The sequence below is a fragment of the Pelmatolapia mariae genome, linkage group LG8 (assembly GCF_036321145.2).
Source record: "Pelmatolapia mariae isolate MD_Pm_ZW linkage group LG8, Pm_UMD_F_2, whole genome shotgun sequence".
In the NCBI taxonomy this organism is placed as follows: domain Eukaryota; kingdom Metazoa; phylum Chordata; class Actinopteri; order Cichliformes; family Cichlidae; genus Pelmatolapia; species Pelmatolapia mariae.
Genome location: NC_086234.1, coordinates 28,877,706 through 28,892,872, shown reverse-complemented (window position 1 = coordinate 28,892,872; position 15,167 = coordinate 28,877,706). Strand labels below are relative to the sequence as shown.

The 15,167-nt window shown below is 40.2% G+C and overlaps 1 protein-coding gene across 1 annotated transcript in view; it reads right to left on the bottom strand.

Annotated features, from left to right (window-relative positions):
- Window positions 1–1,383: 1,383 nt before the first annotated feature.
- The window catches only part of adgra1a (adhesion G protein-coupled receptor A1a), a 31,543-nt gene continuing 17,759 nt past the window's right edge, over window positions 1,384–15,167 (bottom strand). The window contains exons 3-7 of the mRNA XM_063481757.1: window positions 10,317–10,444; window positions 8,917–9,040; window positions 7,686–7,837; window positions 4,357–4,452; window positions 1,384–4,273 (exon numbers count right to left, since the gene is read on the bottom strand). Of these exons, the coding sequence (XP_063337827.1) occupies window positions 2,797–4,273; window positions 4,357–4,452; window positions 7,686–7,837; window positions 8,917–9,040; window positions 10,317–10,444 (1,977 nt within the window). The 3' untranslated portion in view covers window positions 1,384–2,796. The remainder of the gene's footprint in view (window positions 4,274–4,356; window positions 4,453–7,685; window positions 7,838–8,916; window positions 9,041–10,316; window positions 10,445–15,167) is intronic.

The window sequence follows — 15,167 nt, the reverse complement described above, 5'->3', positions numbered from 1 at the left end:
TGTGTAGTTTATCATCACAGTGAAAATTGGCACATAATTCTGGCACAAAGTTTGTGCTTTGTAGCACATTGTACTTTTTGGAATCATTATATCACAATGTGAGGGTCACACATTAGTGCAATACTTGTCAGGCCAGAGTCTGTTTGACTCTGTTTGGCAGCATAAATAAAGTGTCTCAATAAAAAACCCATAGACTTTATAAATGAATCTTCACCAAGATATTCACTAAACTCATTCTGCAAGGGTGGTCCTATAAACAGATGTAGCAAAAACACACTAAATTTCTATGTACCTACTCATGCACTGTTGCACACATGAAAACACACATGCTCACTCTGATTCCATGGGCTTCCACGTGTAAATATCTTGTAAGTGTAATTAGAAATATAACATTAACAAATATATAACTTTAAAAAATTGTCCAGTGATCCAAGTATTTAAAGGTGCAATCACTGACCATTTACTGCCTTTTTGCATAATACTGTATATTGCACTTTGTTTAAAGATGTTGATGATAGCCTCTCCAAATTCCACAGTGATTTGCCTGTAAAGGATTTAGAATGGTAAGAATCTTCTTTAATTTGTTTTTATAATAACATTTGCCCCCACAAACACTGAGGGCTTTGGCTTTCCTCATGAACTCCCACACTGGGACTGTATCAGTCAAGCCAAGGGAAACAGCATGTTTTTTCGACTGTGGGAGAAACCCCATGCAGAATGCATGGAGATCCAGGGATTGTAACCCAGAATCTAACCCAGAATCTGTCTAACATTCACGCACACACTCGCACAGATGTATAGGGGACAACTTGAAGTTCCTTATTTTGCCTATTTCAACATGCAGACAGGAGGAGCTGATGATTAAGGTACTGACCTTCTGATTGGTAGATGACCTACCCTACCTCGTGAGCCACAGCTGCTGAAGGATGTTTATAATATAAGGAATAACTTTTCTGATGGAAATTGCTGAGGACTACGTGTGGTCCTATAGGTTAAGACTTGGGTGAATCCCAGGATTTATAAAACTGCAAACCATATTCCATCCTATAAACCTGAAATCTGTGCGTAAGAGCTGACCTGTATTAGAAGAACATTAGACAGTCTCAACAAAGTCTCAGTAACAGCTGTACTTAAAAAAAAACAACAACTTCTGTCTGGTATTGGATATATGAATCCAAAATATCCTAATGGAAAAGTGAAAAAAGTGTTTTGTGCAAGCGCACTGCTGAGAAAAGACATTTCATTTCAGTGAAGTTATACTCTATTCCAAATGAATGAACACTCACAGACACATTATTATTATTATTATTATTATTATTATTATTATTATTATTATTATTATTATTATTTCACCACATCAGTAGTGAAATACTATGTGCTGTTTTTTTAGAATGAAATTAATTGAATTCTGCAAGTCAACCTTAATTCAATTAAATATTTTCTCACAACACTTTGCACTCTGAAAAACAAGCTCCTTCTAATACAATATGCACTAATATCTGTGTCCATGCAAAACTGCACATCTTTAGGCCCCAGTCACACACCCCTAGTGAATGATTGGAAGCTGCCTTTCATCCCTTGGTTGTTAGACAAAATTTCCCAGTAGAGGTTATTCGCAGTCGTGTATTGCCCGACCACTTGGCAAATGCGGGAACTAACTTGCTCTCACAAGCTAAAATTGGTCACAAAGAGGTATACAGTGCTTCACAAAAAAGCCTCCTTGCAAATGTTTTATTCAGTAACAGATTGCCACAGTCGCCAAACAGCCAGACCTGTCTGCCAACACTTGCTAAGTACTTGATATAAGTGGTAGTAAAACTGTGAAAAGTGCAACACACGTTGGAAATGGAGACGATTCACCTCTGATGCATGCAAACTACAGGCGACCACAGCAATCTGGTAGCAACCAAAGCAATCACAAGGAAAATATTAAAAACATCTGTATTGTAAGACACAACAATATAAAGTGACTTAAGCCAGCTGTTGTTGTGAATTGGCACTGTATAAATAAAGTTGAACTGTTCAAGAGCAATAGGAGGATTGGAGGCGCCTGGGAAGGGCAGGGCATACACGATAACAAGTAAGAGACAGTTTTTAAAAAGAGGCACAGCACTCAAAGAATTTAAAATGAAGAAAGATTGTTGAATTCTCAAACAGTAAAGTTACTGAGAGATGTACACCTTCCAGAATTGTTAAGTTTTTATGCTCTGAAACATTTCACAGTATCTGTTGAGTGGTAAGAATTCTAAGGATTTTCACTTTTTAAATTTTTGCTTGTATCAGGTCTCTTAATCAATATCTGTGGTAAATGAACTGATCCAATAAATCTTACTATCACCGCTGTCTTGTATCAAAGTTTGGGTCTGTTTCATTCAAAAAATAACCCTTCAGTTCTTTTTTGATCACGTCTAGTCGATGCATGACTTTCACTGGCCTTTCTGAGTTTTTTTGCCTGTCTGCATATCCTTGGACTGTAGGAGGAATGTGAACTTCTTTCAGTAACACTGATATGTTTTCAGGCTGCTCCTTAGGATCAATATATAATACTGATTGCAATTTAAATTTCATGGAGCAGAAAAAATATTTAACATTAACTGATCATTTTGTATATATGTGTGTGTGTGTGTTTATTCAGATCTGATTTTTGAAACAATAAAATGTTAACTTTGACATAAAGAGATCTGAAATATTACTGGGATGTAAAAACTCAACCTGTGGTCTTAGGGCCTGGTAGGCAAAGGGACCCAAACAAAAACTCATTTGCTGGAAGGTTTGACTGCTCCAAGGATTTCAAGACTATACGGTGGTTTCATTCTTCCAGGGGCCTGTCCGTATGTTTCCTGTGGCATCTGAACCAAACAGGCTATCTTCCTGCAGACTCCTGTTTCGACCAATGGGTCCTCGTCGGTTCACAGTGCCATGCTGCCGAGGTAGGGTGTTCCTTGGGAAACCTTTCTGTTCCAGCTCTAGACAGATCTTTTCTTTGTCTGCCGTCTTTGACATCCAGCTCAAATTGTCAGGGTCTTGTTCATACTGCAAGGTGACGGGATCAGCTCTCTCACAACAGTTTGTGCTGGAAGAGTCATCGACTGAGCAGTACATGTGCCACTGGCTGGTGTCGACCCCATGAGAAGGCATAAGAAGGCTGTGGCAGGAAGAGATACTGTCATGCATGTTCTGGGCATGACTGTGACAGGAAGCAACCGAGTCTTGCACGCTGTGGCAGGAGGTCTGGCGTTCCAAGCTGTGACAGGACACTACAAGTTGGCTATCTAAATGAGGGCTGATGTACGGAAGCTGGAGATCTGGGTGTGGACTAACCAGTGGTGAGGCTTCAATGTGGTGCACATTATGAGGACTGTCCAGGTGAGTACTGTGCACACTCCCATCCATACTGGTGGAAGTGATATGAGAATGGTAATCCTGGAAGCATTGGCGTGGACGGTTGAAAGAGCGTGTCTTTGTTCTATCAGCAATGCAACTCTGCAGGGGAAGAGCTGGATGTGGGAGCTCATCGGGAAGTGACTGTGGACGTGGTGAAGGCATTTGGTCAGCACGAGGTGAGATGGGGGAAGGGCTAACAGGAGTCATTACAGCCACACAGCATGGACCTGTGTGATTTAATGTTGGGCTTTGGGGAGGTGGTGTTGTTCTGTGGTGAGAACTCTGAATAGGGTAAGGAGAAAGCATCTGCTGCTTCACTGAGAGTGGGGAATTCAAATGGCAGTGTGGCTGATGGGGTTCCTGCCTCTGGCTCTGTCCTTCCCCAGGCCCATCCTCTGTCTTTGATCTGGATGGGCAACAAGCCCACCAACGGTGCCACACGTCATCACGCTTAGCACAGTGCTGGATGAGAAGGAAGAGTCCCAGAGTGACACAAAAAGCACCATAGAGACAACTGAATATCATGTCCAGGAAATGTCCCAGTGAAACAGCCAATGCTCCCAAAGCCCAGGTAGCCAGGAACAGGAAGAGGGTGAAGACTGTGGCCCGGAGTTGAGATTTAAAAGAGTGCTCATTGGCCAGAACTGACACGCCAGCAGCAAAGGGCTGGCAGTCCCCAGCAGACCCAGTGTCAGTGTGGCAGTGATGGTGCGACTCATTTGATGACAGCTGTTGCTGCTCTTCACTTAAAACCCGCAGCTCATACTTCCTTTCTGGGTGGCGCTTCAGCTGGACGTAAGTCCACAAGAAGTACACACACATGACTAAGACCAGAAGACTCATGGGAGCATAGAAACCACCCAGACTTGGTTCCCATGCCATCCAGCAACTAAAAAAATGAAAAAAGAAAGATCTTTTTTTTTTTTTTAATGTTCTATATTTAACAACAAATAATAATCTGAGTATACTTACTACAGTGCATCATCTCTGCTGCCATAGTTATCCATACCAAATGCTGCTGTAACTCCAACTATTATGATAGGGATTCCATCACTTACAAGATAAAATCTGAAAAGAAAAAAAATTTTATTACTGGAATGGTAATTTCACCATGAAGAATTAGATCTTGTTTTAACATATGGCATAGAAACTGAACATTTCTAAGTCACTATGTGTTAATAGACCTCTCTGCATTAAATCACACTTGTTATTAACCTCTGTCTCTCTTCCACAGCATGTCTTTTATCCTGTCTTCAATCTCTCACCCCAACCGGTCGCAGCAGATGGCCCCGCCCCTCCCTGAGCCTGGTATTGGTGGAGGTTTCTTCCTGTTAAAAGGGAGTTTTTCCTTCCCACTGTCGCCAAAGTGCTTGCTCATAGGGGGTCATATGATTGTTGGGTTTTTCTCTGCATGTATTATTGTAGGATCAACAATATTTGCGCTTTGAGGGGACTATTGTTGTGATTTAGAGCTGTATGAATAAAACTGAATTGAATTGAATATGTATATGTATGTCTATAAAGACAGAGCAAGAGAGAGAGAGATATTATATATGTTTATAATTGTGTGTGTGTGTGTGTGTGTGTGTGTGTGTGTGTGTGTGTGTGTGTGTGTGTGTTTAATGACGATTGATATTTGTACCCTTATCTAAGGTGATGTGGATACTGAGGGTATTGACTGAAAACATTGAAAACACAAGTGTGTCTCAAACCTGGCTCGTAACACCATGACAAAAGGCTGGACACATTGTTCAGCAGTGTACAGAAAGTTATTTACTAAGCAAATTGACATTACTTAAATATGAAACTAATATGATGTGCGCAAATCAGTAGGATCAGTGGGTGCACATGACTTTGAAGGTAGGTCCGTTGTAAATGCCCCCCCCCCCATCTGGCACATGACCAGTCACAATGCATAGGTAGGAGAATGAGAGACACAATGAAATATGGGTCACAGGTTTTCTCATGTGGCACTGCCAAGTGAGGCCCCACCCACCAAGGACCTGAAACACATGCTGAGGAACAGATTGAGAGTATAGGGCAGGGGTAATCACAAGTGGCTAAAATGGAGGTCCTGCAAAGTGTGGGTCACCCTCAGTGATAGTGAGAGGAGATCAGCCATGCGGTAGGGGCTCAAGGTAGAGCTAAAACTCCTACACAGCAAAGGGTAGTTTGGGATGAATCCTAGTCAAGGTGGCAAGGTGTTCCTCAGGAATGAGAGGAAACTCTGAGGCAGACCAAGGACACACCGGAGAGATTATGTCTCTCAGCTGGTTTGATCGTTGGGATAAACTAGAGCTGGGCGATAGAACGATAATGATATGTATTGCAAAATAACTTTTTCTCGATAGAAAAATTAAACTATTGTGATAGGCCTCATCTCTCTTGTCCTCTTAAAAAAAAAAAAAGAACAGCCAATCCAAATTAAGTAGCGCAGAGCCGAACCAATCACAGCCGCAGCGTCACGTCACGTGACTTGTTACGTACAGCACAAGTGCCAAGGCGCACATGTGTATTTGTTTTTGCAGCTGGGTTGCCCAGGTAATGAAGGAAATGAGTTTGCCGACTAGAGAAAAATCAACCGAGAGCGTGAGCGAAGGTTACCGAAGAAAAAACCGATGATGGTTCCAATGCCGGAGAGATTGTCGAACGGAAGGGCCATAGAAGTTCCGTAGTGTGAAGGTATTTCGGCTATTTCAAGTCTGACAAAAAACAGAGTAGCGCGCACTGTAAATTGTGCCGAAAGCAAGTCTGGAAATACAATAAACCGGTGCATGCTCAATCTCTGACTGAAAGCGCTAATTCATCATTCGGCTTTTGTCAGACTAAAGTCACTGTTAAAACTGTTTGAAAAGCTAAGCTATACAACAAGGAGAGATTGAGAATTTCCTTTTAGTTCTCAGTTTATTTGATATTGACAAAAGTTAGTCAATTTTGTCTGTTCTTCTGTAAAACAAACTAAGATTTATTTTTAGAATTAATATTTTGTTTCTAAGTGGAATTGACAATTTAGTAGTCTGTTTTGTTTGTTCTATTTTGAAACTTAAACGCTTTAGCGGCTGCCTTTTGTGTAGTTTGCAATATTTGCCTTTATTTATCTGAAACTGAAGTCTCATGTTCCTTAAGTACATCTACCCTGTTGAACTTATTATGGGAAATAAATATTTAAATCAAAACAAGCTGCTGATTATTTCACATTTTACTTGTGAGCAACAGCACATTTAAATCTTACAAATATAGTTATTTGGCTTATATCGTGATATATATCGTTATCGCCTGAAATTTAAAAAAAACATATCGTGATATGAAAAAATCTTATATCGCCCAGCTCTAGGATAAACATGTGGCGGGAATAGAATAAAATATGTTTGGAAACACCTGAGTGGTCCTCTGGAAGAGCTGAAGAATGTGGCTGAGAAGAGGAGGCCTGGGCATCTGTGCTTAGACTGCTGTCCACACCTGGACTAATAATAATAAACATCTTAGTTCAGAATGGCTAGCAAAACATTTTGGATGTTTTTGTGCTTTCCACAGGATACTGAACGTTGTGAAAATGGTAATGACTCCATCTGCTAATCATTCGCATGACAGCATTACCATGATAAGGACAGCCAAGCACTGTGTTTAGTTTAACATAGCAGTAATGTGTCTATGTACCATTAGAGAGCTGTCCCCGTAGCTTCAAAATTGCTTTAGGGTAATAAGCGGGATGTACAAACTAGGTCGGACTGAGTCAGGTTAACTGCTTCTTCTTGTTTTCCATCTCTGTGCTGAACTAGGTCAAACACATCCTGACTCCAGATGTGTGTGTGTGTGTGCCAGGCCCCCACACACACACACTGTGTGAAGCTAGATACCACTAACAACTAGAGCGTATTTAATTTTTGTGAAAATCAGGTCAAAATTTCTAGAAAAATTTCAAGAAATGTTTTGAATAATGTATTATGTGAAAGAGAGCTTTTTTCAATACGACACCCTGTGATGTCACAGCGATGCCATAACAGGCAGCATGTTGTAATAAAAACATCATAAGACATAGAAGTTTTAGTAAAGCCTTTGCCCTTTGGGGGGAGTTGCACTCTCTGAGTGCTCTTGCTGTCAACAGTATTCTCAAATATGCAAGAGCAGATAAGAAGTAATTGTCTCAACACTGTAAAAATTAGTAATTAGCTATGATAAAAGTCAGAAAAATGTAAAAGTGAGAAAATGACCCAAGGACAGTCATGATTCATTCACATACTGATGACTGATGAACATTGCTCAGCCCTGCTTGTACCCGCAGGCACCTGTTTACAGCTTACCTGAGGATGGCTGGTTTGGTACGAGTCTGGGAAGCCCTATTCCTCTCCTGTGCCTGAAGTGGGTCTTTGGAAACATCTTTACAGATGTTTCTAGCAGTGAAGGTCAGCCACAACATGGTAGACAGAGAAGCATAGTGGAGCACAATGCCAACCTAACACAGGTTGAAATAGACATCATAAAAATTGAGTGAACTGGAGTAAGTTTAAGAGTGTAGTTGGGAATCATCATACAACAAAAATGCAGTCTATTAGGTGTTCAATATGCTGCGCACTGAACAGTTCCAATGTCTAAGGACTGAATAAATTAAAAGCTCCAGAACCAGAATCGCATTACTATGCGTGCACTGAGCTTCAGTCATATTGTGATTATAATTAATTCATGATTCACTTTGGTGATAAAACAGCAAAACGGTGCAGAAGCAGAACCTTTGAAGGTTCATGAAGACATATGATCTAAAAATAACTTTGTTTATTTGTGTGTGCCGTTAAATGGGAGGCATTGTTATATCAGCTACAATCTTTTAAATTATGCTACTTCATCAAAAAAAGTTACATTCATATTGAATGTAAAAAATATTCAGTACCAGAGGTGGAACTATAAGGCCGCCCTTTTATTGTATCTTTCAACCATAAAAGTTTTGGAGAGATGATCGTAACACTTGGCAAGCTACAGCCAATGTGTCTATTTTTCCATAAAACCATCCCTGAGGTTTATAGAGCAGGTGTGCCTTCCTATCAGCTCCAAGTACAGTAACTCAAAAATCATTACAATTATTTTCATTACAACCACGTTATACAGAAGAGCATCTCTGAACACAGGAGATTTACATTGCGGTTGTGTAGCCAAGAAGTCTGCAGCAACTGTGTATTGCTGACATGTCTATGGAGACCAATATTTCTGAGGAATAATTACAGTACTTTGTGAAATCATGAAGAATTAAGGAAGTTCCCAGGGTAAAATGGGGATCCAAGCCAGTGCTATCAATGTGTACCTAATAAAGTGAAGTGTTTACATTTAACCTGACTTTAACCGATGTCTACACAGAGTTTGACAGTAGAGGGCTTTTCATGTTATACTCAGTCACACAATTTGGAAGCCAGTCTAATATAAAATAACCAATATCTTCAGATTAAAAAAATAAATAAAAGCTAACATTCTTTTAAGAATTAAGTGCCCTTAACAGAACTTTGAAACATCACCACAGTAAGAAACCAAGAACACAACACTTACAATCTGACACACAAAAGGTAAGTTGATTTGATTGATTCCACCAGCAAAAATACCAAATGTCAGTCCTGTGTGAAAGAGGAAGTTGAGGAGTGTGTGCCAGCCATTCCTGCTGATTCGGATCACACTGTAAACAAGGAGAAAAGTTCAACATCAGAAAGATAGTGTTTATTCAGTCTTAGCTTAAATTAGGTAGAAGGTTGTGGGAATGAACACAGGAGTCACACTGTCACCTTTGGACTATAATTTAGAAGTATTAAAGTATTAAATCCACATATAAAAGAATATGTTACCTAAGGCTTCAGTCTCAAAGGCCTGAAGACCGGTCAGTGAGCACCACATAACATCTGGTCAATAGGGAAAAATATATATTCTTCTTTGCTGACTGTCATTAGGAGAAACCAATCACAAAGCATTGTACCAAACAGCACCTTTTCATTGCTTTGGCTGCTTGCAGACTGCATCAAAGACCATTTGATATCTCAAGTTCTCAGTTTTATTAGTAAATCTGGTCCTTAGAATTCAACATTCTGTACCACCACAAAACCCTCTTTAGGTATTAAGAGACTGTACTGTTGGGATTTATTGTGTTAAAGATGAACTGAATGGTGTCAGTTAGAGGGATTTTATTTTTTGACCTGGGACAAAATTTGGGGAGGAAAAAATAACATGTGCATAATATTATAAGTAAACACATGCAATAGTAAGAAACAACATAAAAAGTTCTTTGATTTTTTGATATTGGTAACTGACCTGGGGACATGACATTTTAAGTAATTTGTGCTAAAAAAAAAAAAAAAATCAGTGATTATTGTAATGAATAAATTTTTTTGACACATATAATTGCTTTCTATGGTAGAAAAATGTTAATTGTGTAACACAAGTTTTTAGAATTAGGTAATGGCACATTTTTATATAAAATAAGGTCATTTATGTCATGAGGACAGAACCAAATGCGCCAAATACTAGTTTTATAAACCAAACGTGTTTGTAATAAATTTCTCCTTTGTAACAGGATGGGCTGTGCAGTTCATTCATAAAATAACTCAATATCTCTAAAAGTCCACACAGCCCCTATCAATTTCTAATAGAAAAATCCAGCCTTGTATCAGAGCAGATGGATTGTCCTTCAGCTTCAGCTCCTTGATCTTAATTGATATGCTGTTTTTGCAGAGCAACACAAAAATTTTGGGAGGTTTAAATTGAAGTGAACTGGCCCACGATCACCACTCAGTTCTACTTTGTACTTGAAACCTGTCTGCTTCTAACAGACACAAGATGAAGATAAAGAAACATTATGAGATATACAGACACCTTTATGATATAAAGTCACAACATACATATAGGCATGTGAATATTTTTTGCAATGAAAAGTGTGAAATTATCTTGTAATAAGGTCTCACCTGTGGTGGACAATGTAAGTCATGATGGAGACAAGCAGACAGAGCAGCATAACTGCGGTGCAGGCATACACCACTGGATGTAGGTAATCCCCGGGGTATGGGGGGAAGGATAGCACTCTCTTTAGATCCTGAAAAAGAAATGCACAATCTATGTTTTGTCAAAGATGGCAAAAAAAGTTAAATTGCTTCTGTTTTGCACATACTAAGTGAGAGTGACGTTACATAAAAAGTATCCTTTGAATAGGAAGGTGCTGAATGTTTTATTCAGTATCACTCTATCAGCATATTAAAGGATCTTGAAGAAAAAGGATCTTCTACAACAGTCTTTCTCAAACGGTGGTACGCATACTTGGGCCCTCTCTGGTGGTACGCGGGAAATCTCCAACTTTTTTTAGGATTAAATAATGTGCCATTGTGGATGTATGCAAAGACGACACGAGAGTTCCCAAGGCTCTGCCGGGAGCTGAAGTAAACCAGAAACTGTTTCCCCAAGTGCGAGTCCTCTATGAAGAGCAGCTTTTCCTTATCGCCAGACCACTACAGAGCGCTGGTGGTCTCGTTTCCCTAGGGCTTAAAACTGCAAAGGCACCACGGCGCTGTCACGCTGATGTTAAAAACACAGCCCTTTTCTGCGGTGCCGCGATCCCAGCCACCATTGATGAGTCGGAGGCTCCCGGGAGAATCGGTGCGGGCGCGGGAGATACAAGCAAGAGGAGTTTCACGGCCCGCTCTACATCGGAGAGGGAGCAGCTCCGCAGCAGCGGTGTATTGAGAGCGGTGTATTTCCCTTGGCTGGGGGGATCCCGGAGGAGGGTCATCACTTGGCGGGTGGACAGCGGATCCAGCAAGGCCACCACATTTTGTGTCGTCGGCTGAAACTCCATGAAGAGCAAATGGAGTGAAGTAAGCTCCGACGTACATGAACTACGGAGGAGGGTCGTGAAGCGAAAAAATCCACAATTTAACCACCACAGCAAAAATTAAAACATACAGCTCTGCTATCACTTCCAACATAAATGAAGACAGAAAACTAAACAGCAGTGACGTTTGTAGGGTTACTGTCTGAAGTTGGGCTAGCTGGTATATTTAATGATGTTCTGTGTGGTGGCTAGTTACACAGCTATGGTTAGCATAATATAAATACAGTGAAGCTGGAGGATGAACACTAATCTTTTTCCACTCGATAAAAGTTAACGTGAGCGTTCTCGATGGTTAGGGACAAATGCAATCGCATGGCAGGATGCTGTAAACGGACCAAACTTCAGTCAGGAGAACAACTGCAATATGAGCTTAGTCATTAATATACTGCTGCATGGGCTGGGCAATAGTTACATGTAAGGTTTTAAAAACTGAGCTTTAAAATGAATAGTGATGATAAAAACCGAGAGAGGCCGACAGTGATCACTGACTTTTTTTAAGGGCTTGTCCAGATACAATAGGACAAAATACAAAACATTAAAACATGCTAAAAACACAACAGCCTTATTAAATGCAGAATAGTTTGGACCCGGAAGCAGGGTTCATACATCATCACTTAAACATTGATTAAACATCACCTGCTGTGAGTGTTTTAATGCAGTACAGTTGTTATTATTATCACTTGTCACATCCTGTTTATGACAGTTAAAATAAATAACATTCATATAAGAAATAAAATTGTCTTGTATAAACTGTATGTGGTGTTAAATAGCCCTATACTACTGTACTTTAATGTTGGTCATAAGGGTGGTACTTCAAGAGCCATATATTTTATGAGGTGGTACTCATTGTGAACAGTTTAAGAACCACTGTTCTAGAAGAAGGTCAGTGGATTAGATTGATCAACATAATTGAGAATTGGGGCAAAGCTAACTACAAAAATTAGCAGGCAGCAGTGTGACATTTAGGAAGCTAATTTCCAGTAATCAAGACTTGTGTCATCATTCAGTACTATATATAAGTTGAGTAATATGTAATTTTATATCACAATAAAGATAGTGACATTGTCAGAAAGCCGGCAAAAATACCTACGTTTTGATGTATAATTTGTGGGGGTTGAGTGGAAATTGAGCGAGTAGCAAGAAGTTGTTCAGATATGAAGAGAAAATTCAGAACAGACCAGCGCTCACTGTGAGTTAATTGCATAGCAACCATAGCAACGCATGTATTTTCTGAAAAATCACAATTTTGCAACTGAAAACTTAAAAAGAGATAAGATTAAAACGGTAGAAGGTCTGAAAAAGCTGAATCACACAGGAATAGCCCAATAGTTTGAGAACATTTTAAAGTTTGAATGGAGTTTCTAGGTGAAAGTATGAGGAAGTAGTTAAGTTTCAAAACCAAGCAAGTTTTAGCAGAATTGTGGAAGCTTCCCATTCATTTCAATGGGACAAATTAAAGGAAAAAAGTGTAATATTTTAAAAAGTATAATAGTAATAAACACCAAAAGATATAGCAGTCGAAAGCAGAAGTAGCAGAACAGTTTAGAGTTTGAACGGTGAAAATCGGCTGAAAACTGAGGGAGTAGTTAAGCGGCAAAAAAACGGAGCAACTAGAATAATAAAGGATAAAGAATAAAGAGAAACAGGATCTCAATAGTGTGGATGCCTCACACAATAAATCCGAGCTTCTCTTGGTCGGCACTAAATCAACATTATCCAGAACCAACAGTTTCTCTGTTACTATCAATAACTCGCCGGTCTTCGTTTCTTCCTCTGTGAAAAGCTTGGGTGCCATCCTTGACAGTACTCTATCTTTCAATTCACACATTAATAATGTTACTCGGTCTGCATATTTTCAATTGCGCAACATTAATCGTCTCCGTCCTTTTCTCACCCCACATGCCGCTGCCATTCTTGTCCATAGGTCGTGAGTTCTCAGAACCTGCTCTTTGACCACAAGAATGACAACACCACGGAACGTAAGTTTGGATAACATCATAGAAAGCTCACGGCTCTCCAACGGGAGATTGAGAGACCAGTGTTGGACTGTTAGAACAGCTTTGAAATTCTTATGAGTTGTTCGCACTAAAGTTAAAATCATCATCATTTTATGCGGAGACCCCTTTGGCGCCAGCTGTGGGCTCAAGGCTGGAGCTGAACAACAACACCCTGATAACAGACTGTGTTGAGACTGTTCTTCCCATTCTATGCAAGGTCACCTGGGTTGGCTGGAAGACTGTTTACTTAGCCTGGCAGGGCGAAGGACACTGTCTCAGCTGAACTCTGGACACATACACACACACACAGACATATACACATGCAGATATACACTCATCCCCCCTCCCCCCTCCAAACGCCTTCGACGCTTATTCCCTTCCGATGCTGACGGTGGATCATGGAGCCCGGATGTACTGTCTGCATTGGATGTCTCTTACCCTTTACCCACCCCTGTTGCTTGTCATGTGTTTCTTTGGTGTATTAAGAGTTTTTTCACGTGCTATGTGCAGAGGTGTTTTTTTCTGTTCTCAAACTGATCTCCCTGTTGGAGCTCAGTCTGGGGGGAGTTATTTTTTTCTCCTTATCTTTCCTCATGTTGTGCTTTTCCATGTTATACCCCTCTGACCTGTCTTCCCCATGTGATGTTTGTGTAATGTATGTATGGTCGGATGGGTAAGACGGCGCTGGCACGGCTGGCAGCCTTAACCCAATTTCCCTTGGGATGAATAAAGTATAATCAATCAATCAATCAATCATAGCCTTGTTACTTCCTGGATTGATTATTGTAATTCACTTCTTTTTGGTCTTACTCAAAAATCCATCCACAAGCTCCAACGCGTCCAGAACTCTGCTGCCCGCATTATCACCAGGACCCCTTCTATCCACCACATCACTCCTGTCCTGCAGCAGCTTCATTGGCTCCCGGTCAAATATCGTATCAATTTCAAAAATACTCTTGTACACATTTAAGGCTATTCATCATCTCTCTTGTGGAAAGGAGGATATTTTTTACTGTTACTGTTATTATTCATAACCAGTATTATCACTGTTGCATCATTTATCATTATCATTTCATCAAAGCATTTATTGAATCTGTTGATGTTATATTATAATGTGTATTTTAAGGGGAACCTAATCACATAATAATGGCATAATAATCTTTCATTGCAGGTTTAACTGCATTCATGTAATCCATATTGTTTATTAGAGAGTTGTTAACTGAGGGGTTGGAGTTATGGGGAAGTGAGAAAGTTAAGGTAAAGTTAAGATGACTCCATATCTGCTTACAATATAACACACCACATATAATAAAATCAAAGCATGGAGGCCTGTGGGCCCAGCACAGCCTGCTGCAGGGGAATCTGCCCGGCAACAGGTGACTCAGAAGAGGTTCATGGAGGGCAAGACACACAAGACTCACATTGCAGGGCCTGTGCATACACACACAGTTTCTTAACTTGTTTTGCTCAAAACTGCTACGTGACTTGTCCAGTGTACGTGACCGTTTAGCAATAACAGAGAACATCTGGAGTAGGGAGTAAAGGGTGTCAAGGGTCCGATGTACTGGAGTGTTCTTAGATTACGAGAATTGATACTTAGATTTCCAGTAAATCCAACTGTTTTGACGCATATTATTCGTCATCAACTGTTATATATACCACTCCTTGTTTTTGTTCGGGGAAGATCGGCTTTGAAAGTGTAATGATGCTCATCTTCCCCACATATATATGTGCGTAATAAAATCACTATTTTGACATCTACTGGGACTCTGCAGTCGTTTGTCTTTTCCTCAAATTGCGAATCAGGACACTCTCCTCCATATCTCTCTGATCTGGTTCAGATCACCACCCCATCTCGATGTCTTAGATCAGGGGTCCCCAATCCCAGTCCACGAGGGCCGGTGTCCCTGCAGGTTTTAGATCTCACCCTGGGT